General features: G+C 39.3%; 1 protein-coding gene across 2 annotated transcripts; it reads left to right on the top strand.

The window, feature by feature from the left end:
• The first annotated feature begins 82 nt into the window (after window positions 1–82).
• ANKEF1 (ankyrin repeat and EF-hand domain containing 1) lies at window positions 83–25,371 on the top strand. Of its 2 annotated transcripts, XM_077753748.1 has the most exons (10): window positions 83–359; window positions 5,107–5,497; window positions 10,433–10,632; window positions 11,378–11,527; window positions 12,796–12,919; window positions 16,960–17,782; window positions 20,249–20,475; window positions 22,140–22,303; window positions 23,833–23,970; window positions 25,055–25,371. In XM_077753748.1, the coding sequence occupies exons 2-10, from the start codon at window positions 5,152–5,154 to the stop codon at window positions 25,211–25,213; spliced, it is 2,331 nt and encodes a 776-aa protein (XP_077609874.1). In that variant the 5' UTR covers window positions 83–359; window positions 5,107–5,151; the 3' UTR covers window positions 25,214–25,371. The 2 variants fall into 2 exon arrangements, with proteins under 2 accessions (XP_077609874.1, XP_077609876.1); XM_077753750.1 differs by lacking the exons at window positions 83–359; window positions 5,107–5,497 and having other exon boundaries at window positions 10,588–10,646.
• The last annotated feature ends 2,539 nt before the right edge of the window (window positions 25,372–27,910 follow it).

Here is a 27,910-nt window from a genome sequence, read left to right as displayed (position 1 = left end):
GAGCGGTTGCCTGGGCAGCGGGGCGGGGCGTGGCCGAAGCTCACAATCGGCCAAGTCTCTGCGCCTCCCACCCCGCCCCGCTGCGCTCTCACCTGGCGGCCCGCTCGCCAGCTGCGGACCCGAGGCCCATGGACACACACATCCGCTCCCTGCTGCCCCGCGCGCTGGCTCGCCTCCTCTGCCCACAGAGACACCATTCACGGCTGGGCGCCCACGCGGGGCTCTGGGAGCCCAAGGTCGCGGCTGGGGCCTGCGCCAGGCGGCAGAGAACGAGGGCCGGGGCCGCCGGGCGCCCCCGCAGACAGAGGCGCGTTGGTGCCCAGTCATCGGCCGCACCCGATCACCCCCACGACTAAGAGGTGAGCTTGGCATCTTGCTCCCTGCCACCTGGACTTTACCTTGAGGTTACTTAACCCCTCTTCCCTACCGCATTTTTCTGAGACTTAACACTGAAAGGGACAGTAAAGAACCCCGCAAATGTACACCGTGGCTTCTGGGGGAGTTGAAACCCACGGAAATTTGATTTATTCGTAGTAAGCCTGCATTGAGGGACTTTGTTAAGTACTCCACTAGGATTGTCTCATTTCCTCTTCACATGGACCATCGAGTTGGTACTGTCATCCCCATTTCACAGATAAAGAGACTGAGGCACAAACCAGGTAGATAATATGTTCAGGCTTACGGAACCAGTTTATGTAAATAATGATGCAGAGAAGAGGGGAACCCCAGCAACAGATTTCTCCACCTGCAATCCTACACTCTTTCCACTGTTCCCGGTGTGTTTCCCTCCACTCCTCATTCTAGCAAACCACCCTTGTGTCGTAGACTCCTTGGAGAAGTTGATGAATTCTGTGGATCTCTCCTCCACAGGGGAAAAATGTACCTGGACACACACACACACACACACACACACACATTGCAGATTGTCATATAGTTTTAGAGGGTTCAGACCCAAACATGGACCTGAGGTGAAGAACTCCTGTCCTATTCCACTATCTTTTGAGATTGTCTATATAGATGAGCAGATGGGGGTATGCCAGGGTGGCTCCGGGGCCATACAGAGGTAAAGTATACTTGCTGGGCGGGTGTATACATGATGACTCCCCTGAAGACCAGAGATGCTATCATACTTTTTGAAGAACTCAGAACTAGAGGGCAGGGCTTCTGTTTTTACCTACAGTGGGATGAGGCTCTTGTTCAGTCTTGGCAGCAAGTAGTGAAGGACAGAGCAAGGGCAGCTGCTCTCTCCCCAGTATTTGGGGGGGTTTAGGTAGAAGAGTACAAGCTGTAGAACTGGCCTGTGGGCTGTGGAATTCATCATTGTAGCTTGACTGGACGATGCTTCATGCTGCTAATTCTTTGTTAGGGGTGAGTGCCTCTGAGACGTTGAAGTCTCTGATGAGGATGTCTCTGTTCACACAAATGAGGTGGCATAGATTCAGGACGGTCAATGAACCATTTCCGGTGTGTGTTGTGCCTACGTATGCAGTGTGACACCGTACCTAACTAGAATATGACTAGTAATACTAAAGTAAATATCACCAAGGCATGCAGGAAAGGCCAAGTGGGTGACTTGTGGGGCAGCTCAGGACTTACTGGGAGCCTATTTACACACATGGTTCTAAGAAGCCGCATTATCTGGTTTCCTAGTCTACCACATGTTATAAACAGATTAAAAGGGAAGATAGGGGCTACAGCAAACAGGACATTGAAGCCACAAGCTCTGTAATGACTGATGTCCCAGCATAAAGGAGGAAGCACAAAAAAAACCCAACAACAACAACAACAACAGCAAAAAAAAACCCAGCAGGCAGAAGAGTGGGGAGAAAAGGATGAGTCAGCAGCATGCCTTTGACAACGGTGTTCACCTTCTCCCTTGACACACTCTCCTCCTGGCCTTCAGCCAGTCTCAGGGGGCCCTGCAGCCACCAAAAAACCCACAGCTTCCCATATACCAGGGTCAGATCTCTCTCTTGAATTCTGTTGCATATAGCCATGTGGGTTCTGACTCAGCATGCCCAAGGCATAACTGTATGCACTCTATGACCAATCTGACTGCATCCTGAGCTCCCCATCTCAGACACAGGTAGCCAGTTGCTCAAACCAGAAACCTGGGCCTTCTCTTTCGTTTCTTCCACTCCTCAATCTTAAAACTTTCAGTTTTGGAGGAACCATTATTTGAATGCCTCACATGAGTCAGGTTCCGGGTGATGGAGAAATAAAGGTAATTATAATATAAAACTTCTATTCCGTGAAGGCTCTATACTACTGGGGAAGTCACACAGTATATAAATTGAATATATCTATATCTACAGGTCTATAGAAATGTAATATACAGAAATGTTTGATTTCATTATAAAGAAAAGAAAGGGATGAAGTAACAATGTGGCTGCTGTCTGAATGGTGAGAAGTGCGAACCAATGGAAATTCTGAGCTAAGAGCACTCCAGGCAGAGAGAACAAGAGGTTCCAAAAGCAGGAATGCACTTTTGTTCTATTAACAGAAAAGTGGCCAGTGTGGCTGGATATCACCTTGTCAAGGAAGACTGGAGTAAAGTTAGATCACAGAGGCAGAGAAAATGATCATTGGGAGGAGTTTGAATTTATTCTGATTACAATGAAAAGCTGTTGAGCTGCTTTAAAAAACAGTTTGGCAGGAAATTTCTGGCATGGGAACTTTCTGGTAATGTTCTACATCCTGATAGGAGTTTGGGTTACAAAGATGTGTTCACTTGTCAAAACTCATGGAATAGACCACTTAATCCTTGGACATTTCATTATATATTCAAAAGACAAAAAATTAAAAAAAAAAAGAACTGTAAACAAATACTGAACCTCCAGTTAAGGATATTGCATGCTAGAGTATGTGTGCAGTTTACTTTAAAATGGATCAAAAAATAGATGGCTGAGTAGATAGACAGAGGAATGGATAGAGAAATGAAAGTGAGTAAAGCATTCATGGTAGAATCTCAGTGATGGTTCTATGAGTATTCAATTTTTCTATATATTAAAGGTAATTATAATAAAATGTTGGGGGTGAAGGCTTGTCTAATCTACATTTAAAAACGCTTTTTCTGGGGACTGAATAAAGAATAGGCTCTGAAGGGCTGCTGAGGAAGCAGTGAGACAGATTAGAAGCTGTGACAAGGATTTGGCCTACGGTGGCACCACTGGTAATTGATGTGAGGCTATATTCTGGAGGTAGAGTTATGGGGTTTACTGGTGGATTTAAAAAGTAGAGTATCTGTGAAGAAAGGAAGAAGAATAACTTCTAATATTTTCAAATGAGTAGACAGATGATGGTGGCACCAATACTGGAAGTGGGGAGAACTGGAGAGAGGGTGATATCAGGGGTTTGGCTTTGGATGGTTCATGTTTATATACCTGTTAGAGGTCCATGTGAGAATAAAGAGTCAACAGGTAGATACGTCACTTTGGAGCTCTGGGGAGAGTTGGAGAGTGAATGTTCAGAAGCCTCAAATTGGCCTGAAGGTCATGAGACGGGATGAGAGCATCAGGGCAGTGTGTGAGAATAAAGAAGAGTCCTGAGGGCCAAGCCCTGGTCCCCACACAGGCTTCTGGCAGAGGAGGGGAGCCAGCAAAGGGGAATGAAGAGTGGATGGCGAGGTAGGAACAGGCAATGGAGATGTTATTGTTGCCTGGAGAGACATAGTTAAAGAGGAGCAAGTGGTCAAAGGTGCAACTCCCTGCCAAGGGGAATGTAGGTGAGGGAGCGGGTTTGTGGGAGAACCTGGTGCGGTTTCAGATTTTGTAGTAAGATGAAATCTTTTCAGTTGCAAAGGACAGAAACTCCGCTAACTAGCTTATACAAGTGAAGGGAGGTGGGGATGGGGAGAGGATATTTAGTCCTGCAACGTGTTGCACTAAGTAACACGTTACGTCTGCTCAAGTGGTAGGTGAATTCTGGCACAACTGAGTCCCAACCTCAGCCCTCAGGCTCAGTCTCTGTAACACGTACTCTCTCTGACAGCCAACATGGTTCCTGCAACTATCGCCTCACAGCCTACTGCTTAGCAGTGTCAGCACACAGTAGTCCGACCATGTAGTTCTGACACAAGGGTCTCCTAGGGTGCTTACTGGCTGATGTCTCTCCTGAGCATGTGCTCACCCACACAGACTAAGCCTCAGCCTCGGACCCATTTCTATCATAGGGTGTGGAAGGGGCAGACCCGTCCAAAATGCTGAGTGTCAAAGCTTGCTTAACCTTATCTGATCTATATTTTAGAAAGATGTTTCTGAGGACTGACCAGAGAAAGGAACTTAGGAGTCTGTTGTAGAAGCAGTGAGACAAATCAGAAGTCTGTGGCAATGACTTCGCCTAGGATAGCACTACTGTATGATCTGGAATGGATTCCCAATAAGATAATGGGTTTCTTTTCCCAGAAAAAGTGAGGTAGGAAAAGCAAGCTGGGTATACTTAGCCTGACTCAACTGAAAAGATTGTTTTTCCATAAATAAAAGGAGATAAAATTTCCTATTAGAATGCTCATTACAGTAAAGCAGTGGGATTATTTATGAAAATGACATTTCTCTCCCAAGCATTTACCTACCTCATTCCCATGTAAGATGACACAGTAATCACATGTTTGGTATCTCACAGAGCCCAGTAGATTCCTCCTAATAATAAGCACCTCAAAATTCTGCACGGCCTTTTAAAACATTTTTTAACTACTAAAACCTGTGTGGTCTCTGTTGCAGGGCATGCTGGTAACAGAGCCATGTAGTGGGAAGCTTAAACCCTTACGTTGGCACTTTAGTTAGCCTTACATTCTTTGTGGGTAAAACGGGGAATCTATGTCAAGGAAGATTAAATGAAACAAGAAATTAAATTAACAAGAAAGCTGCATAGCAAGGCTGATATTAATTAGGATGAAAGATTTGTTCTGAAATATTTTAATTTTATGCTAACTGAATATTCTTTGTATTTATGTCTAATTTATACTTTCATGAAATCAGTTGCCGTAAATTATGGTAATATCATTTTGTAAGAAACAGCCTTCCTTCTTAGAAGGGAAGGCTTAAAATTATAGATGACAGAATTAACGTTGAGTTTTCTATGTTTCTCTTTTTGTTTTTGCCACTGTAGTTTTTGTTTTGGTCCAGAAAAGCATCTTCAAGAAGGTGGTCGAGTATGGCTTTAGCAGATAAGAGACTTGAGAACTTGCAGATCTACAAAGTTCTTCAGTGTGTACGGAACAAAGACACGAAGCAGATAGAGAAGCTGATCAAGTTTGGATACCCTGAACTAATCAATTTCACAGAACCAGTCAATGGACACAGTGCTCTGCACTTAGCCTCCATTTCCAATGACATTGATATGGTCAGCTTTCTCCTTAGCCTTGGTGCTCACCCTGATGTGCAAGACAAGATGGGCTGTACTCCGACAATGAGGGCTGCAGAACTGGGTCATGAATTGTCCATGGAAATATTAGCCAAGGCAAAGGCTGACATGACTATAGTTGATAATGAAGGCAAAGGTAAAAATCCCAGCATTCTATCCAACAGATGCAATCCACTTTGTAGCCAGAAATCAATAAATAGTGGATTTTTTTATTTCCAACTTTAGAAGTGAAAGACTCATGGGTTTAAGTGAGAGCCAGGTTCTCATTCCTATACCTAAGGATACTGTCTCCCCATAATTTGAAAACAGTATAGGTAGATCTTAGGGAGACAAGATCTGAGAAATTTCTCATTTAAAAAGAAAGTTAGAGTTAGATTAATCTGTGTTTGGTGGCTTTCCTAATGTGGAGAATTTTTACATGACACCTATTGACAATACCATAGGCATAATCATTGATTATAAGATATAAAATCTTGTTTAAGATAAAAGAGGAGGGAGGCATTCTTAACTGCTTTTGATACTTCAGAGCATCAGACAAATAGTGCTAGATTTGGACTGTGAAAGGACTTTGACCCCTCTCATCAGCAGTCTGATGTAGAAAGGGGTTGTAGTTGGGAGCTACAAGGACTAAGGTGGATGCCGGCATACACTCTCAATTTTCTAGGGTCAGTTTAATTGTATTTGGAAAAAGAACTTAAAACTTGAGACATGTCATTTCCATTCTTTTTTAGGTGAGATAGCCCCCCTTCTCTACTCTGTTCTCCCTAATCACATCTCAAGACCATGTTGGGGAGCTCCTGGCACAAATAACTCAAGGTTCTGGAAGGACTTGACACAGCCTCATCATGAAAATCACCGAGAAAATACGACCAAGCTTAATATAAATTGGTAGATTTAATCAATTGTCCCAACGAGTTGCTTCAAGTACAGAGCCATTAACATCAGTCCCACACTGGAGAAATAAATCCCATTTTTAATGTTAATATTTTCTGACAGGAACAAAATCCGCTTTTGTAATTCTCTCCAGACTTGCTATTTGATAAGTGACTTGCTTAAAACAATAGGAGATGACAAAGAAAAGGAACAATCATTTAATTACTTAATAGCGCCACATAACGAAATGAACTTCGGATGCATTCAGGGGTCAAATGCATGTTAAAATGTTAAATTTTGAATTAAAAAAATCCTCTTAAAGCTCTATAGGATATCATATCCCAAAGTGTGCCATGGACCACTGAATTGCTGAGATGTTGATTAAGGTTACATGCAAAATTGGTTCCACTGTCAAATTCATTAGAGAAACATTGGATAAAATAGAGACATGTTGATTTCCTATTTGTCAGACTAAAGACAGCAACATTTTCTATATTTCTTTGACCCTTGACATAGTTTTTCCTTATGGCATCTTATATACCTGGGGTTTTGTGGAATATGCTTTGGGGGAAACACTGTAATAGAGAACAGTTTACCTTCCAGAGTTTGAAACAGAAATGTTTTTTTTAAAGGTTGAGAAATTTTATATCATAAAAATCTAAAATTCTAAAATTAAAACTGAATAAGTTAAATTACAAACAGGGCCAAGTGAATACTTGTAGCAAATGCAGTAGCCATATGGGTACTATCTAAGCTCATTCAAATTAATATGAAACCTGTCAAGGTTCTGGAAGATGAATGCATGAGAAAACAATCTGACAAATCACATAGGAAGAATTAAAGATAGAAAACAAAACTTGGGACAAGCACAAATCTTGTTGCACACATAACCTTGTTAGTACTGCCCCCTAGAGCTGGATTCTGTGTAACCCATGGTATGCTTATTGCACTGAGTGAACGCCCTGTCTTCCCCACGTCAACAAATCTAGCTCACCATGCACATCCCTTGGTTTGCCTGTCACTTGTCAAACTGTTTTGCTTCTTCTATAGTCTCAGCAATTAACATCCTGTTTTCCAGGGATTGATGTATGCCTCACTGCACATTATTCCTTAAAGATAAACAAACATTTAAATGATTAAAATACTTACTGGATCTTTAGAAGGATGTGGGACATATTCTAGGCTAAACTGTGCTTTGAACAATTTTGCAGAATATGGAAAAGGTAAATCTCTAAGCCAGTAAACTCTTTCCTATTTGTTGTCCTAGGGGATTAGTTAGTGTCTGTCTGTTCTAGAGAGTGGAAAAGTGTTTTCTTTTTAAGGATTAAGCTAGCCTAGTTCCTTAGAGGGCCCATTCCATTGTTTTTCCCATTTATAGGAATGCACACCCAGTCCTACATGCAGGATGCAAATTCGACTGTCTATCATTTTCCCCCTTTTCTTCCACTTCAATTTTAGAATTTGATTCACGTTCTTTGTGGCTTAAAGAACCCAGATAGACTTTAACTGTGAGTTGCACGTGGCATCATTATGAAATATCTATTTCATGAATGCCTTAGGGCCTTTTGTAATGAATTCAGCCTCATCTGGTATTTCTAGATCGCACTGTTGCTTATTGTTGTTTTGGTCCATTCTTGTTTCCTATGACTTGTTGTGTCTTTGATTTTCTATTTTCAACCATGTCCTAGACCATCTTTCTGTTTTTAACTGTTCTGAGTAACCCTATTTTAGATGTGTCTGTTTATATGAAATATATTTGGATTTTGGTTTTATATAAATTGTGGTTTTTATTTTAGTGCTAGAATTTACCCAATTTATATTTATGTAGATGTCCCAAAGGTTTGGCCTCAGAACTGTCATTTATTTTATATTATGAAGGTAAAATTTATTTAATACATAAATATATAAATAAATATGTATGAATATGTTTTCCTATATTGTCCACATATTCTATATTTTGTTGTGTATTATATTTTCTAAGGTTAATGGTCTGGTTTTAGTTCTCTTTTTGGTTGTTGGTATGGTAGTTTTACTTATTTGTATTATTTACTGATTTTTTAAAATTGAGGAATATTTGACATAAACATAATAGTTTCAGGTAACACATAATTTGATAATTGTATGGATTGCAAAATGATCACCACAGTAAATCTAGTTAACATCTGTCTTTTTTCTTGGGAAGAGAACTGTTTTTTGTTTTTTAAGTTTATTTATTTTGAGAGAGACAGAGATAGCACAAGTGGCGGAGGGCCAGAGAGAGAATCCAAAGCAGGCTCTGCACTGTCATCATGGAGCCCAATATGAGGCTCAAACTTGCGAAGCCAAAGCCCACAGTCTGATGCTAATTTTTGGTTGTTTTAATGGCAAACTTGATAGCTTTACATAGATATAAAACTTTGTTTATTAAATTAGCACTTCACATGGTATTCATTAATATTTTGCTATGAAAGAAGAGATTAGTACAATAACTTTTTTGCATCCTTAAACTTACATGTCCATTGCTTTTATATATGATAGGTACAAAATCTCCCTATATTCTTTTTCAAGTGATATTGTAGAGATCCTTTAGTTATTTTCTTTTTTTTTTTAATGTTTTTATTTATTTCTGAAAGAGAGAGAGAAAGGCAGTGTGAGCAGGGGAGGGTCAGAGAGAGAGAGAGAGAGATACAGAATCTGAAGCAGGCTCCAGGCTCTGAGCTGTCAGCACAGAGCCCAACATGGGGCTCGAACCCACGAACCGTGAGATCATGACCGGCGCCGAAGTCGGATGCTTAACCGACTGAGCCACCCAGGTGCCCCTCTAACATGGAATGTTACACTGGCAAAATCTTGAGCAACTTGACTTTAGCTTCTTATAGATACGATTTGAAGTGTTACCCAGATGCTCACAGGATACCTTTTCTACCTAGCTTTACATATGCATGCCTTGTTGATTGTTCTTAATCCATTTTTCCTGAGACTGCGGTATGCTTTTTTAATCTTGAAATTCAGGTTTTCACTTCAAGAAAGTTTCTTCTGTTGTATCTCCATTTTTTCTCTTCTACATGGTGTTCTATTATGGAACACCAATTACACACATGTTCACCTTTCTTTGCCTCTAGACCATTTTAACTCTTCCATCATCTGTGACATTCTTCTTAGTTCTTTTGAATTTTTCCTCCACATCCTTCATGGTGATTTTGCTTTCATTTTCCTGCTTCCAGTTTTACCTCCCTTTCTTTAGTGGTTTTAATTCCCTCTACCATTCCTTTCCTAACTTCAGCTGGCTTAATTTTATCTTTTCCTTCTATTTATCTTCTATTGTGCTGGCAGCCCTTCTTTTAGTCTTGGTCTATCTTTGTACATTTGTTTTAGAAAAAAAAAGTTATATTTGACGTCTTCACTACCATGGAAATAGGTCAGTCAATAATTTTCACATGGTGTAGTTTTTCTAGTATGTTGTTTTTGCCTAGCTTTTATTATCAGGTTTATTTCTTTCAGTATCTTTTTTCCCCCCATAGGTCACATGCTGCTTTTTCATTTGCTTACTGTTCCTCTTTGAATGAAGCCTCTATTTAGAGTGAGGTCATTACAAAGTCAGTTTGGAGTCTGCCTGTTGTTCGCCCAGATTATAATACCCCTAATCTGAAGTACATTTTTGACAGGAAGTATGTTGAAGACCTGTCATAGGTTCTGGATCGGGGGATTTAGCATTTTCCTCTCTTCATTGGAACAAAACGATTTGCCAAAATGGTAGAGCCCCTTGTCATCTCTTTTTTTCTTCTCAGTGCTGCTGTACTGACAGCCTCCTTCTTATAAACATGGCTGGTCTGCACATTTTAACATCCAGTACCACGTCCTTTGTCACCCTGCAGTTTCAGAGGAGACACAGCAACCCACCAGCCAGCACCCACAGTCCTCCATGTGAGGTATGGTTGACAAGGGCTCACATATCAACACTCCAATTATTCCCCTGAACCAGGTCCCATCGCATTTGGTTGGGACTGTTTTCTAATTTTATCAGAGGCTGACTTTCTTCTTTTGTTTCTTGGTCTTGGTATTTCGGTTGGTTTCAGAAAGAAAAAGCAAGGCAGCTACGCCTTTGCTCCACCACCTTCAACTAGCCAGTTGTGGATTTCAAAATTGTTATCTTTTCCTTGCTATCTGGTTCAAGTACACGGACAATTAAGTACTCTTTGGGGATTCTATTTTTCTACAGGTGTTTTGTTTTACTGCATTTTGCCTACGAAGCGGCATTATCGCTGTGCATTGATTGCCCTGGAACATGGCGCAGATGTCAACAACTCTAGCTATGAAGGAAAGCCAGTATTCCTTAGAGCATGTGAAGAAGCACATGATATTAAAGATGTGTGCCTGACGTTTTTGGAAAAAGGAGCTAATCCAAATGCTATCAACACAGTACGACTATTCCTGTGATTATATATATATTCTTTTTTTTCAATGATAGAGTCTCAGTAGTGTAATTTTTGCATTTGATTACGGTAAAATTATCCTGTTAGCTTATAGACTATTCATTTCTATTCAAAATAAAATGTTTTAAGATGATTTATTTTCATTATCTTTATATTGCCATGATTCCACAGTCTGTTTCCTAATTACATTTGGAAAATTGGTATTTATCATGCATACTGGTAAAAGATCATTAGAAAAAAATAGGAAAGATCTCACTGATGCCTAATAAAAATGTATCTTTTTGGAAAGAAGATATGTGGTCCTGCTGTTTCCCGTATCCATCTTGCTCCCTCTCCTTGTTTGGCCAATTTTATTGAGTTTTCTTATTGTTTAATCGTCATTTCCAGATGGCAAAATATCCATTTGTTTCCTCACTAGCAAACACCTATAACTTTAGCATCTATTTTACCCTCTTTTCTCCCCTTTAGCTCTACTTTCCTTACAAAAAATGAACATTTTAGCATGATTTCACAGGAACATCTGGTGTGACCTTGACTCTGATATTCAAATTCTTCTACACTGACCAACCATACTGACTCCACTTTTCCTATTCATTACATGAAACTGATAAAAATATAGAGAACTAAGCATGTCAGTGTAAATCCAAGGCCAAATGGATTTAGACCATACTTATACCAAATAAATTTTTTAGATGACAAGTGTAACCAGCATTTGATCTGTTCCCATCCAGTCCACAGGTCGAACAGCTTTAATGGAAGCATCAAGAGAAGGAGTATTAGAGCTGGTTCAAGGGATATTGGAAAGAGGAGGTGAAGTGAATGCCTTTGACAATGAAAGACATCACGCTGCACATTTTGCTGCCAAAGGAGGCTTTTTTGATGTAATAACCTGTCCTTTGCTTTAAAATCTGTTGTTCAATATATCATGCCTTTTTCGCAAATTGTTTTAACATCATGTAGGTTACACTAAGAACTTTTTCCAACTTACCATCTTGATTTCCTTAGATAATTCTAAAATTATATCTCATATCAAATATTATTTTTTATAAAACCACTTTCTAGCCCTTTATTCAGTTTCACCTGCTTGCTATGTTTATTTATTTATTATTACCGGTAATGTTTTTCTGTATTCTCAATTATGACAATTTAAAAGTTTTGCCTATCAGGACTACTTTATTTTATGCACCCATTGCATATCAAAATCTTCAAAATGTGGCATGACCAAACTCTGGGAGAACAATTCCAACAAACTCTTACCTCTTTGAGTTCTTGTGTGCTTCTAATGACTCACCTAAATTTTAAACTCTCTTAAGTATTCTGGTTATCTGGACATATCAGCAAAGGGTATCTTAAAGGATGTCTCATAGGTTCAGGGACAGTGCAGAAACGAAATAGGAGCCAATGCTATTCTATTTTTTTGAATTCTGAATTACATCTAAAATTTGTTTTCTCAATTTTCTGAGTTTTAACATAGCTCTCTTTGTTTTTGTCATTGTGTCTTGCCATGAAAATAAAAATATACATCACAATGGAAGTCACATTTGGTAAAGAATTTGCTTCCCTGTTGTTTTCTATAGGCTGATGCTTTCTTGAATGACTAGAATTCACCAAGATAGCTAAGTATTGAATTTTCTAAACTCTCAGTCAAAGCTATTTGATAGAACTTCCAGCCATGGTGAAAAAGTTGTATATCTGTGCCGTATCATACAGTAGCCACATGTGGCTTTTGAGCATTTTAAATATGGCTAGTAAAAGTAAGGAATTGGATTTAAAAAATTTTTTTAAACATTTGTTTATTTTTGAGAAAGAAGGAGAGAAAGAATGAGAGCAGGGGAGGGGCAGAGAGAGGAAGACACAGAATCTGAAGCAGGCTCCAGGCTCTATGCTGTTAGCACAGAGCCCGATGCAGGGCTCGAACCCACGAACCACGAGATCATGACCTGAGCTGAAGTCAGACAGTTAACCAACTGAGCCACTCAGGCGCCCCTAAGGAACTGGATTTTTAAAAATTGTTTTCTATTTAATTCAATTTAATTTTAAATAGCCATATGTAGCCTGAGTAACTTTTGGATAACAAGTTGGGGTGTCGGTCTTCATGCAATAAATGTACATTCCTCTTTCTCTACAATATCCACTGTTTATTTTGCAGATATTGAAGCTTCTTTTTGCTTACAAGGGAGACATGGGGCTGATTGCAATGAATGGGAACACACCACTTCATTATGCTGCCATGGGCGGTTTTGCAGATTGCTGCAAATATATAGCTCAGCGAGGTAAAATTGTCTAGCAATTTTATGCTTAAAGCAATTATGATTTACCAGTGTTGCAGATGAGCAGACAATTTGGGCCTGCTACTTGTCAGTTGCTTATCTTTTTCAATAACCCAACCTCAGTTATATATGTAGAAAGATAACTGAAAATTTTTTCTTACTCTACCTTCTGTGAAATCATGAATCGGGTCTTAAAAAGAGAAGAAAACCCATTTTCTCAAGTGTTTTTAGGTTGTCATTAAAAATCTAAAGAGGATTTTTCATGAGTCAGCTAATTATTAAAATGTTCATAGTTATTAAAGTCCTCTTAAAAATGTCCACCCATCTGAAGGATGAACACTGAAAATTATGTCTTTTAGTCTCCATTCTTATTTATTTTATTAAAAAATCGTTCAATTGTGTCAAGTGCGAAGGATAACTTTTCTAAATCTCTTGAAATTACAGGGGATATATTTTAGGAAGAAATATGAAATAAAATGAAAATTTTCATGGAAAATTAGAAATTTATTTTCAGTTTTCCTGTGGCTTCTAGGTAACTATTAATTTAGGAATATAAACTATGCATGTATAGCTTAATGTAGTCCTTAAAATGGGAATATTAGCTAATTAAGTTTAAAAATCTGGATCCATTTGGTGTCAATTACATGCTAACTGAAAGTACATTAAAAGTTTTTAACTCTTTGTTAAAAGTGGAACTGCATTTTGCTGAACGTTGTGGTAATGGATATGGTGTTTTGCTTTTTTTTTTTTTTTCCAGTTTTGAGTAATAAGCAAAAACTTAAAGTCCTATGACTCTAGAATAGAGCAGAGAAAGTGCTTTTGTTTTTCTGTCCCCTACATAGGGGATCTAATGAAGGGGATCTTAGAAGTCCCTGAGACATAGAGATCCTATACTATAACCATTAACATAGATTCGGCTAATGCGCCTGTATAACTAATAGTGCAGTAATGAATTCACTTTTACTTTTTTGAGCTTATACAAGCTCATACTCTTTCCCCCATTGCCCCCAAATAATAAACATGTTTATAAAATAAAGGAAAATGTATCAAATGCAACTTTTGCGCCCATAAATGGTCTCATCAGTCTTGTTTGCAAATCTGTCACTATCAGCAGTTTATTCTGACATTTCATTTTTTTCTTTTTCAAATGTCTGTTTATTTTGAGAGAGAGAGTGTGTGTGTGTGTGCACACACACATGAGAGAGGGGCAGAGAGAGAGAGGAAGAGAGAGAATCCCAAGCAGGCTCCATGCTGTCAGCACAGAGCCCAATGCAGGGCTCACTTTCATGAACCCAGAGATCATGAGCTGAGCTGAAATCAAGAGCCAGACACTTAACCAACTGCCTCAACCAGGTGCCCCTGATATTTCATTTTTAACATTGTATATTTCTAAAAACTAAAGATCTGCCCAGATTAAGACAAGCTTCTTCAACTTTAACATGTTGACTGCCTTCTTATTAGGACAAACATCACCAGACACATACTCTATCATCTATGTACTCCTGGGAGAAAGTCACAGAAAGGAAATTGAAAGGCATATTTGGCCAAAGCATGGGCCACACCAAAGGCCTTGCCCAATGACACAGAAAGGTTTCATCTTCCTGCCAGAATCATAAGACTAGACCATGTTTCTTTTTGTTGTTGTTGTTTAAATATTTATTTATTTTTGAGAAAGAGAGCACAAGCGGGGAAGGGGCAGAGGGAGAGAGGGGGGCAGAGGATCTGAAGCAGGCTCCAGGCTCCGAGCTGTCAGCACAGAGCCCAATGTGGGGCTTAAACTTACAAACCATGAAATCATGACCTGGGCCAAAGTCGGACGCTCAACCGACTGAAGAACCCAGATGCCCCTAAACTTGTTTCTAAAACAAGTGTCTGAAAGCATTCTAAGTTCTCTTACATGTTTGGAAGTACAATCACTTCGCTAGATCCTATGTGGGTGACTAACTCCATAGCAGATGTATTACCAATTACATGTCCACCTTTTGAATCTTAGATCTAAGGCAATCAAAGCAATAAGAAACAATGCATTAGCAACGAAATGCTCATTTCTGAGGAAACTCGCTGGGTTTAGTGTCTTCTATACTTAAATGTGAAGGCTGGATTGTTTTCCCTCATTAAACTGTCTTCTTCAATATTCCCCTCTTATTTCCCTGGCCCTGTTGCTGGAGCAACTTATCCGTCCCAGTAAGCAGTGTGAGTGTCATATCCAAGGGCAGAAGCAGGGAGCTTGGAACAGTTCTAGGGAAGCACCCCACGAGAGAGTTACGTTTCTCATGGGCCTTTGGCTTGGCAGCACACACCAGCTGTAAGTTGAGTACCTTTCTTTGACCACAGAAGATTGTAAATCACAAAGGGAATGAATGGATCTGTATTTACTAATTATGAGGGAGGAGACAAACAGACCCAAGGCCAGAGGAAAAGAAAAACCGCTTTCAGAACTTTAAGCTGGGAGGTTGGAAACTTTTATCCACATAAAGGTCTCTAACTAGGAGGAAACTGGGAGCATAAGAAGGCAAGATAAACCAGCTTTAAAATATTTTTATCCTTAGGGGTTAATATAGAAGGAGTGGCTTGGGAGATGGTAGATAAACCCCTAGACACCTTGAATAAGCGAAAAAACTAAGTAAAAACAGCATTCTTGAAATTGCTATGGAATTATACTAACAAGACAAGTCTCAGGTCCCCTTTTTGACAAGTTACTGTTCTTGAAACTGTTCAACATAGAAATTTTGGAATCCTTATACTCATAATACTCTTTGGGGTTTTTTTTTTATCACAACTAAAACTAGTATAAAATTTTTTTAATTTTTAATTTTTTTAAATTTATTTTTGAGAGAGAAAGAGAGAGAGACAGTGTGAGCAGGGGAAGGTCAGAGAGAGAGACACACACACAGAATCTGAAGACAGGCTCCAGGCTCTGAGCTAGCTAGTCAGCACAGAGCCCGATGCGGGGCTCAAACCCACAAACCATGAGATCATGACCTGAGCTGAAGCCGGACATTCAACCGACTGAGCCACCCAGACGCCCCTCTTAGTATAAAATTTTAAGTTTGACAATACCAAAGGGAGTATCAATTTTGAAAAGCGCTGGTGACTCATTTTCTTTTAACAAGGAATACAACTATAAAGTATTGAAGGGGCATGTTTTATTTCTGCATGCAGCTGCCTGTATGCTTTCATTGCTAGATGTACTGATTGGTGAGCAATCTTCTTTGATTATGTGATGTTGGCAAAGCAACAGGAGAACCTTCTTCTGGATTCGAAACACTAGAAAGTTTCTTCATCGTCTGACTTATTTATATACATAATGGATTTTTAATGTCTCACTACACTTATTATAGACAGTACAACCTTCCTAGTTGCACTAAGCTGACTCTCCAGTGTAATCAGAGAAGTTTATTTATTTGGGGAATACCTACATATAGTGTTGGTGAAATCATTTTAAGGAAGGGACCAAGAAGGAAAATGAATTTTAATGCGTAATTTGCACAAATGCTGGAAGTCTTTCAGATTTAATGAACAAATTGCTTTTTCCTCAGTTAGGTTGTTCACATGGCCTTATCACAAAACAACAGATCAATATAAATTACATTGATGCCATGGGGAATACAGATAAATATAGTTTAAGATTGTATACAGGTTTGCAGTTATAATCATTCACAAAGAAGCAGATGTTCAGCATTCTGAGTTCTTAATGGCCCAGTAAGCTCTCCGAATCCAGGTTCTTTCCATATTCAAATACCACCCTTACTCTTTTCTTTTTTATCAAGTCTCCTTAGCAAGTATGCCAAAATGATAGTTGTTTCAAGTATCTATAGAGATCAACATCCTAATTCTTTAGGGGGCAGAAAATATAAATTGGAAACATACTTCAGAATCCACCAAAGTGAAGCTCACAGAAAAAAAAAATCACAGTTTAATTTGGTAATTATGGGGGATAAATTTTATAGAATAGATCAAAATTAAGAAAACGGATGAATATCATTTGTAGAACCATGCAGATGACTGGGCAATATTCATAATAATGATGCTTTGTGTTCTAGGATGTGACCTGAAATGGAAGAACTTAGCTCATAAAACACCCAGGGCTGTGGCCAAGGAAGGCGGTTTCAAAGCAGCAAACAAAGAAATTCGGCGGGCAGAGCGAACCGCTAATAAACTGGCACGGCCAGGAGCCAAAAATCCAAATCCACTCTGGGCCCTTAGACTCCACGACTGGTCGCTAGAACATGAGACTTTCCTTCGGGAAGCCTTTTCATTTGTGGACAGAGGTGACGGGACAGTCAGCAAGGACGACTTCGTGTTGACCTTGGAGGAGAGGCAAGATTTCGTGACCTCGGAACAGTTGGCTATGGTAGCTCAATATCATGAAAAATTACGGGGAGGTGGGGTCAATATTAACGATTTCTTTAAAGGAACCAAATACTTAAGCAAGTCTTATGTCTTGGGATCATATGGGCCTAAGAAAAAGAAAAAAGGGATGGCCAAAAAGGTAAAGAAAGGCAAATTTGTTTTACCCCTCCCAATCTGCATCATCCCTGACCACGTATTCCCCCAACGGACTGATGGCGGGCCGCCCTATTACATGATTGAAACTTACAAGAATATAACTGACTGCAGTCGGTTTAACCGAGACCATCCACCAGAACATCCCATTCAGGATGACTCCGCTTGGTACATTGATGATCCAGGGAATGTATTTTCAAATATTAATTTCGTCACCAAGGCTGGAGACCTAGCTTCTCTGAAAAAGGCATTTGAATCAGGAATACCTGTGGATATGAAGGATAATTATTACAAAACACCACTAATGACTGCATGTGCCAGTGGAAACATAGATGCTGTCAAGTTTCTTCTTGAAAAAGGGTGGGTTTTCTTTTTTGAATGAGGTTTAAATTTCATGAGTGTTTATATTCAACTCCAGAATTTTAGGACAAAGAAAGAGCTTCATTTCTGAAATCTAGATTACAGATAGACCTTGCATGGGAAAGCCAGCTAATGGGAACCTGTGGGTACACACAGGTAGTTTGCCAGTAACAACTATGCACAAAGTTGCTTTACCCAGAGAGCTTTACCTACATGGTGTGTAGTCACATTTTATTTATTTTAAATTACCAAGATCGTTTTTTAAATGTATTGATTTTAGGAGAGAGAGAACGCACATGCCTGTGAGTGGGGGAGGGCCCAACAGAGAGGGAGAGAGAGAATCTCAAGTAGGCTCTGCATTGTCAGCACAGAGCCAGTGAGGGGCTCAAACTCACCAACCTAGATCATGACCTAAGCAGGAATCAAGAGTCAGGCACTAAAATTGGCTGAACCACCCAGGTGCCCCAAGAATTTTTTCTGTTGTTGGAGAAACATAACATGATTTGCCCTCTTAACAAATTATAAGTGTACAATACAATATTAACTATAACTGCAATATTGTATAGATCTCTAAAACTTATTCATTTTATATGTTGCTTTTTAATCTGTCTCTTTTGCATGTGGGGGAATCCTAACAAATTTAAACAGGTACCATGGCCATGATGACATGTCTCCTTCCCTCCTCCAGAACCTCCTTGGTTCATTTGTGAATATCCTTAAAATATCAAAGCATAACATTTTTATTTAACTGTGTAATCTAAAGCAACTGCTCAGGTTTAATTTCTTCTTGTACCATAGCTGAATAACCTGGGGTAAGTTTCTTAACTTTTTTGTGCCTCCATTTTCTCATTTTTATAATAGGGCTCTAATAGGACTCAGCTCATAGATTTTGAAGATCAAATCATTTAAAATATGTAAAGTGCTTATTAGCAAAGCAATTGCATATTTGATAAAAGTTATTATTGTTATTATTACTATAATGGTCAAGGTCAAAGAGGTATTCAAATTTGTATATTATCAAGAGGGAGTATAAAGCAGTTAATGAGAATTTAAACTTTTGGACAGTGAATTTTTTTTTTTTTAATAGTTTATTGTCAAATTAGTTTCCACATAACACTCAGTGCTCATCCCCACAAGTGTCCTCCTCCATGCCCATCCCCCCCTCCCCCCACATCCATCAGTCCTCAGTTTTTGTCAGCATTCAAAAGTCTCTCATGGTTTGCCTCTCTCCCTTTCCCCCACCATTTCCGCCCTTCTTCTCCCCCTTGTTCCTCCGTCAAGTTCCTCCCAATCCTCCTATACGTGCAAACATATGATATTTGTCCTTCTCTGCCTGACTTATTTCACTCAGCATAACACCCTCAAGGTCCATCCATGTTGCTACACATGGCCAGATTTCATTGTTTCTCATTGCCATGTAGTATTCCATGGTATAGATAAACCACATCTTCTTGATCCATTCATCTGTTGATGGACACTTAGGCTCTTTCCATGTTTTAGCTATTGTGGAGAGTGCTGCTATGAACATTGGGGTACATGTGCTCCTATGCATCAGCATTTCTGTATCCCTTGGGTAAATTCCTAGCAGTGCTATTGCTGGGTCATACGGGAGTTCTATTGTTAGTTTCCTGAGGAACCTCCACACTGTTTTCCAGAGGGGCTGTACCAGTTTACATTCCCACCAACTACACGCCCGAAACACAAACAACCCAGTGAAGAAATGGGCAGAAGATATGAACAGACACTTCTCCAAAGTGGACAGTGAATTTTTTTTAAAAAAGGACTGACGTTTAAAATAATACACTTCAATGCTTAGAATTTTAACAATGAAGGTGCATTTAAAAGTCTATAACATTCAGGGGTGCCTGGGTGGCTTAGTCGGTTAAGCGTCCGACTTTCACTTAGGTCATGATCTCGCGGTTCCTGGGTTCGGGCCCTGAGTCGGGCTCTGTGCTGACTGCCAGCTCAGAGCCTAGAGCCTGTTTCAGTCTGTGACTCCCTCTCTCTCTGACCCTCCCCTGCTCACACTGTCTCTCTCTCTCTCTCTCCTAGAAATAAATAAAGAACATTTAAAAAAAAGTCTATAACATTCAGAGAAAGTAGACTCAAAGGGAAATAATATGACTTTTATATTTCCTATCAGATTTTACCTTCATTGGATCCAGTTATATAATTTTCCTTAATTTTAACTTTTGCAAAAACTGTAACCCCTGGGATCTAAGTGCCTTTAAGAACAAAATGCATATATATATATATGCAAAGAAAATTAAGATTGTCAGATAATGCAGAGCACGAGTCAAAAAGAATTGTGGTACAGAGTTTATCTTTACTCAGAGTGTCCCTGGCTTACAGCTGAACAACTTGATAAAACTAATATGAAATCTTGCTTTGCATTTTCAGCCTCCAGCTGAAATGTGGGTTGGCACAACCCACATTTTTAGCCTGTACATCTGTCTTATTTTATAGGGCTAACGTTAATGCAACAGATAATTTCCTGTGGACTCCGCTTCATTTTGCATGCCATGCAGGCCAGCAAGATATTGTTGAGCTTCTTGTTAAATCTGGAGCTGTGATAGACGCACTCTCCATCAACAACTCCACTCCTTTAACTAGAGCTATCGAGAGCTGTAGACTAGATACCGTAAAATATCTACTTGATATGGGTGCTAAATTCCAGACGGAAAATAGAAAAGGTATGTATTCGTATCATTGATATCATTGGAGTCAAAAGGAGAATTTAGGTTTGATTCCAGACTTCTGATTCTATTCTCGTAGGACCACTTTTCCCTGTGAGTTACTACTGCAAGTGCAAGCCTAAGTTGAATGTTACACAAGTTGGTTTTCTGTGAAGCACCTCTCACATCACTGATGTGAAAGGATCAGGGCTTTATGTTTGCAATCCATCGTGGACAGATACTTTTGTAAAGTACAATAAAAAGTGACTTCCTAGAAAATGAAATGAGACGAAACAGAAATACAGGTTTTTTAAAAAAAATTTTTAATTTTTTAATTTATTTCTGAGAGAGAGAGAGAGAGAGAGAGAGAGAGAGAGGAAGCGTGAGCAGGGAAGGGTCAGAGAGAGAGGGAGACACAGAATCGGAAGCAGGCTCCAGGCTCTGAGCTAGCTGTCAGCACAGGGTTCTACATGGGGCTCGAATGCATGAACCGTGAGATCATGACCTGAGCTGAAGTCACTTAGCTGGCTGAGCCACCCGGGTGCCCCAATACAGGTTTTGTTTTTTTAAACCACTAGATTAAAATGACAGAAAATTCTTCTATCAAATCTATCTAAAATTTCTAAATGCCCACTCTTTTTTTAATGTTTATTTATTTTTGAGAGTGCTATGCTGACAGCAGAGAGCCTGATGTGGGGCTCCAACTCAGAAACCATGAGATGATGACCTGAGCTGTAGTTGGGCACTTAACTGACTGAGCCACCCAGGCGCCCCCCTAATTGCCTACTCTTAATTTCTGGAGTTATTTCATTGTGGTCCTATAAGCATTAGTTTGTAGGCTTGCACCAGTGTTCAGAGTTTTCACATTGTTGCAACTGTCAATTCCTAGTAAATAGCATAGTTTAAAGACTATAGAATTTGAATTCTTTCTAAAACTGAACAAAGTAATTTCTGAATTTGAGGTTCTCTCTAGGACGTCAATGGGAGGCCTAGCTTATGTCACAAATATCACACCTGAAGAATAGATAAACATTTGAATAACCATTTGACCTCATTGCTTGGAGGTACCATTTTCTTATAGTGGAGCCCATTGCTTCCTTTTGATCTGAGAGAGCATTAATATTTCTGGCTGCCTCAAACTTCCTCTGAGTTACCAGTAGTATTGTTGTAGGCCTGCCTGAGGATGTTACAGGTGTCCTAATACCTAGCCCTATCTGCATAGCACACTGTGACACCAGCTTCCTCGGGACTTTTTGAATATACCTCCTTATTTCAGGGAAAGGGGAGAATAATGTAAAATTATCACACAGAAGGAAATGTATGCAATGTAGGAAGACAACCATCAATCAGATATTCACATGTAAATATCCTACCAGTATTTCCTATCAACTTTTTAAGAAACATGCTCAANTTTTTTAAAAAAAAAACACAAAAAAAAAAAAAAAAAAAAACAACAACAACAAGAAAAAGTTGTGTTGCCAATAAATGGCACTTTAAATTACGAGATTTTAGAGCTAGGTCCACCTTAGAGAATATCTGATCTAGCTTTGTGACCTTACATATAACCCTTTGCTTTAGTAATCACCCTTACTACTGTATGCTGAGGGCTGATCTGCTGACGTTTTTCTACATGGTTTATTATCAATCCATTTGTCATTATTCTGAATTTATGTCTTGAAAAGGGCACACTGCCATGGATATTGCAAAGGCGTATGCTGACTATAGAATAATTAGTTTGATTCAAGAAAAGCTGGATAACTTGCCAAAACCAGCAGACAATCAAAAACTGAAAGGCAAGCCACCTCCTAAAGTGAAGACTGAAGGCCCTGAAATTAGGAAAGAGGAGGTAAGAAAAGTGATGTTACCCATTAGTAACTAGAACCTGTTAAAAACTTGTTGGGGGTAGGGCAGTGTCACTATGTATGTGTGATTATACAGCATGATATACTTGATATGATTATATACTATATAATAGTACATATTACTTATGTAGTATTGTAATATAGTACTATTACATAGTACATAGTACATATACTATGATATGATTATACGGCAAAATAATATACAACCCATATTGTCAGCACTATTATGCAGTACTTTTAAAGGAATACCTAGCAAAGAAATTCTTAGTACAGAAAAGTCTAAAAAGTGCTCATTGCAAATAAAAGCCATGTAAAAACCAAGTGGGTTCAGCCAAACACAATTAGAATGTTGAAAAAAGAATGGGCATTGGATATATGTCTTTTTGGTTCTGAGTTATACAGATTTGATAAGACACCCCAGAAGGGGAAGGAGGGTGAGAGGAATGAAGCAAAGGATTATTTTCCTTCATTATGGTGCCCTAATCTTTTCATTACCCACCTTACCCTCATTCTAAGGAATTTTATTTTATTTTTTAATGGTTATTTATTTTTGAGAGAGAGAGTGCAAGCAGGGGAGGGACAGAGAGAGGGAAACAAAGAATCCCAACCAGGCTCCAAGCTGTCAGCAGAGAACCCAATGTGGGGCTCAAACTCACTAACCATGAGGTCTTGACCTTAGCCAAAATCAAGAGTCAGACACTTAACTGACAGAGCCACCCACGTGCCCCCCTAAGAGATTTTAATGACTACCAATGAACCCTGGGATATGGGGCCACTTGTGACTTGGATATCCTGCAGAATGACTAGAAAGTTTTAAAGATGCCAAAGTGACTATTGCTGGTAATCTGGAGTGATGTGGGTGCCTCTAAACTACCAGCAGAAGATTCAGGTTTCTGCCCATGGAGATTACTGAGAGATCAAGACTTTGTCATTAACAGGGAAGCTCAAGTGCATTTCTAGCAGGCTAGAAGCTTCTTTTAGGAAAGCAGGAGGAACCCCTGGGGATCCTTGGCAGACATAGGGCAGGGATGAAATTCAAAAAGGAAAAGTTCTAATGTTATCAAATTGGAAAGGGTTGGGGAAACATAAGGTGGTAGGAAGTGGAGAGGGTGGAGGGATTATAACAAACATGGAGGACAATAAACAGTAGAGAGTAATAAACATGAAGGAGACAAGAGTAAGAATGACCAGAGGTGAAAGAAGATCAATCAGCTAAGCTTCTACTGCATACATCATTATCATTTTAGTAGGATAGGTCACGGATGGATATCTTGCAGACTTAAATGATCTGTCACCAATACTACTATAGGAGAGTTAAACAAAGCAAACAAGTTATCTTTCCGCATCCAAAGTTATAATATTCCATTTCACTTCAAACTATAATTTATATAGTAATGTTTTTATTTTTATTTTTATTTTTTGGCTTCAGAGCAAGAACAACAAATAATATAAGAAAGCGTAATATAGGTTTTTGCAATCAATAGGGTCAGTTTTTCTTGTGTCTCATTTCCAGGAACCACTTTCATCAGTTTATACTGTACCAGCCGTATCAGAGGAAAAGAAAGTGCGTAAAGATAATGTGGTTTATCTCAATTCATTGATTACCAGTGGTTATACCAAGAAAGTGGATATCACATTTATTCCACGGAGGGTAAGTACTTTGGAAGGATCTTCATAACATGGTATAAACTCATAATATCATTTTTCTAAATAAAATTTATGCAAAGCACCCAAATTAATATCTAAAGATTATCTTTCATAGTTATGATTTGAAGGTATCCTTTTGCTAATTCCTGCTACTTCAGCTCAGTAAGTTCATCTTGTTTAGCTTCCAATATCTGGTTTTCTCTATTACTATTTCTATATTGACATTTTAGTTGTCCTTGAAAAACTAAAATATTCTTTGATTAATGCCATTCCCTATAGCCATTTGGTCACCAAGTTCTATAGATATATTTTCTTGGTACTGTTCAGACCCTAGCCTTCCTCTTTGTACTCTTACTACCATCTCACTTGGGAGTTTCATGTTAAGCAACACTAGATTTATTCAGTAGCTTCCTAAAACATACACAATTAAAGAGGTGGAGACATCTATGGAGAACAAGGGTGGTCTTGTCAATGCTCATCAAACCATGATGAATAAGAGACCACCAGTCCCCTCTGCCTTCTACTATGAAAATAATGTTTTTATGACTTCCATCCACATAAGACATAGAGGTAACAAACCCAAATGATCGTCTAATTCCATCTTTTCCTTGTTTTGACATCCTAAAAATGAATAGCAGAGGATCATCAGAAGTAAGTGAAAAGCATTTTTTTAAATGTTTTTATTTATTTCTAGGAGAGAGAGAGAGACAGCGTGAGCAGGGAGGGTCAGAGAGAGAGGGAGTCACAGACTCTGAAACGGGCTCCAGGCTCTGAGCTGGCAGTCAGCACAGAGCCCGACGCGGGGCTCGAACCCACGAACCGCGAGATCATGACCCAAGCGAAAGTCGGACGCTTAACCGACTAAGCCACCCAGGCGCCCCGAAAAGCATTTTAATTGTCCAAATAGTCACCATCAGAAATGGTGATGCCCACGTAACCCCTGATGTCATGTAAGAGGAACGCATATGCTAAAATGGATTTAGAAGTAAATATGATAGTTTTAAGTTAATCATACTGGACACTGGATTCTGACATGTTTGCTGGCTTTCCTACTCACGCGTGCTCTGGATATGGTTGTTTATTTTAAGATTTGGAGTCCTGAAGCCACAACAGCAGAGCTGATCAGACAAAGGGAGCTACGGCGGGAGAGGCTCACGTATGAGGTAGACTTTGAGGACTTCATGATGCCCTTTCAGAAGAACATCATGGAGAAAGCTCAAGCCTTGGAAGCCACCTTCAAGACCTAAATCACAGCAGTTGCTTCTTGGGGTTAACACTTCAAGGCCCAGGGAGAAAGTCAGCATTTCCATCAAAGTCAAAGGAATACACAAAATTAAGAATTTGTAACCAGATATTTGTTTTTGCTTTACCAGCTATAAATATTCTGAGCTATCTAGAGAAGGTGTATTTTACTTTGCAATGAATTACATGTCATCCTAGATAAACCCCTTAATCTTCTTTAAGGATGTAGTAGAAAAAATGGCACTTTGGTTATAAATATGTCAAAAAATTTGTCAAAAAATTTACAAGATGTACACCATTATGTTTGTTAAAGATATAATTCTAGTGGAAATTGATGAAAACAATTTAATAGCAGGGCAGTGAAGTAATTCTAATCCATTATGGAAAGGGCTTATTTCTTACACACCATCATACGTGGTATGTATTAGATACCTGGGTCAAATAAGCTTTGGCACTTCTAGCTGACACTGTCAGCACTCCACCCCTTTCTCCTTGATTGAAGCAGGCCTAACATTCAGATGCTGGAAGGCTGACCCTGACATTTAAACTTGTAGAGTAGGGCCCAAGTACATGAGAACAAGAGCCTCCCAGAAGCAGCTCTCAACCAGCGAGTGAACAGATACAGTGTATTAACACCCCAGCTCCCTCACCGCTCTGGTTGGATTGTTTGGAAGTGAGCATTCCTATTGACTGCCTAAGTTCCTCCAAGAGGTTGATATCACATTGCCCACAATGGTAATTTGATAACACACCCTTTGTTGGCAGCCTTCCCTTCCCTGTCCTCCCATATTTCTTCCACATCTTCAGGTCTTTATCAAGATGACCTCCAAAATACATACACCTAAACCCTTATCTCAAGGTTGCTTCTGGAAGGACCCAAACTAAGATAACAGCTACAGTATTAGTTATGATTCTGAGTCCCCCTAGCAAAAAACTTCAAAATGCATTCCCTTATCTTCTGTGTACTACAAAATAAGCATTTCCCAGGCTGAAAGGAGCATTTCCCAGGGTCTTGTGCAATTGAGGAACAATTCAAGTGGTATTCATACAATAGTGGAAACTTGGAACAAAATTTCCAGGTACCAAAAAATATGCATATGATAAAGAAGGACTAGATATCACGTGTGACTTTTTCTTATGGCGTATGCATGGGGGGCAAGGGAGAAGTGGGGGATTTAAGAGATATACCTTGTAAGTGTCCATTGGGATTTGGGCCAGGGGATGCTACTTGGAAAAGGATTCTACCAGAGATAGATAGGTGATAGGCGATGATAATAGATAGATAGATAGATAGATAGATAGATAGATAGATAAAGGGATTTATTGCAAGGAGCTGACTTACATGACTATGGGGGCTGGCAGAACAGGTCACCAGGAAGTCCAGGCTGGAAACTCTTGGGTGAGAGCTATCCATGTAGTTCACAAGTGGAATTTCTTCTTCTTCAGGGGAAACTTAGTTCTGCTCTTTCAGCTGAAAGGATTAGGCCCACCCAGATGATAGAGGATAATCTCCTTTATATAAAGTCAACTAATTGTAGATGTTAATTACACCTACACAGCTCTTTCACAGCAACATCTACAATCCATGTTTGACTGAGTAACTGTGTACTAGAACCTAGCCTAGCCAAATTGAGACATGAAACTGGACATTGCTGGAGGTGTACTACTGAGTAAAAAGCTAGGAGTGGCATCACTGACACCAGGAAATGTAGTGAGTGCTGGGCAGAAGATCCAAAAATATCCACAAAAGCTCCATTGACCAAAAAAAAAAAAAGTCCACTTTAGGATCTGCCTTACCAAAGGCCACTAACTCCAGGTTACAACTCAGTCACCCGTATACAACAAAGCCCTCTGCTTGTCACCGCCTTCACTTTCCACCTGTGAAGAGCCTTTACTGTAGCTGGTAAGTGGGGAGGAGGCTGGATGAGGGAGCAAGTAGCTATCCAGGCCCACTTTTCTGAGGCAGGCTTGAGCTGGAGTTCCTTATAAGGTTTTTGTTAGGGAGCCTGGACATTTGCTCTTAGAACTAAATTTTGTTTGTTTCATGAGGTATTTTGTGTGTCTATTTTTAATCATTTTAAAGTGTTGAGTTAATGTCCAGTATACAAAAAAGTTGCAAGAATTTTACAAAGAATCCCTATATATTCTTTGCCCAGATTACCCACAGGTTAACCACATGGCTTATTTCTTTCTGTTTCTCTCTCCATATACATAGTGTGTATGTGTGTGTAATTTTTCTTCCTGGACTATTTGAATGTCTGTTGAGGACATAATGTCCCTTACCCTTAAATACTTCAGTATGTATCTCCAAAAAACAAAGACATTCTTTTACACAATCATATTACAACTGTCAAAATTAGGAATTTAATATTTGAATTAACTAGTCATGTCTACAGACCTTATTCAGATTTTGCTATTTGTCCCAATAATATCCTTTATACCAAAAGAAAATCCCAGATCACAGGCTGCATTTTGTTGTCCCAACTCTAAAAAAAAGTTCCTCAATCTGGTTTTTTTAATGACATTGATAGTATTAGAAGAACACATGCAGTTATTTTGAAAATGCCCTTCAGGTTTGAGGGCAAGATAGATTCAAGTGATACATGTGAGGCAGGAATACCACTGTACCCTTCTCAGTACATCATATTGGGAGGCATGTGATGTTGACATGTGATGTAAACTTTGTGAATGTTAATCTCTTG

The sequence above is a fragment of the Crocuta crocuta genome, unplaced genomic scaffold (assembly GCF_008692635.1).
Source record: "Crocuta crocuta isolate KB4526 unplaced genomic scaffold, BGI_CrCroc_1.0 scaffold82, whole genome shotgun sequence".
NCBI lineage: Eukaryota > Metazoa > Chordata > Mammalia > Carnivora > Hyaenidae > Crocuta > Crocuta crocuta.
Note: the sequence above shows the minus strand (reverse complement) of the source record. Positions and strands in the feature narration are given on the sequence as shown.

Coding starts and splice junctions, on each gene's coding strand:
- ANKEF1 (XM_077753748.1), top strand. CDS start 5,152: ATGGCTTTAGCAGATAAGAGACTTGAGAACTTGCAGATCTACAAAGTT. Junction 10,633..11,377: donor ATCCAAATGCTATCAACACA/GTACGACTATTC, acceptor GTTCCCATCCAG/TCCACAGGTCGAACAGCTTT. Junction 11,528..12,795: donor CCAAAGGAGGCTTTTTTGAT/GTAATAACCTGT, acceptor TTTATTTTGCAG/ATATTGAAGCTTCTTTTTGC.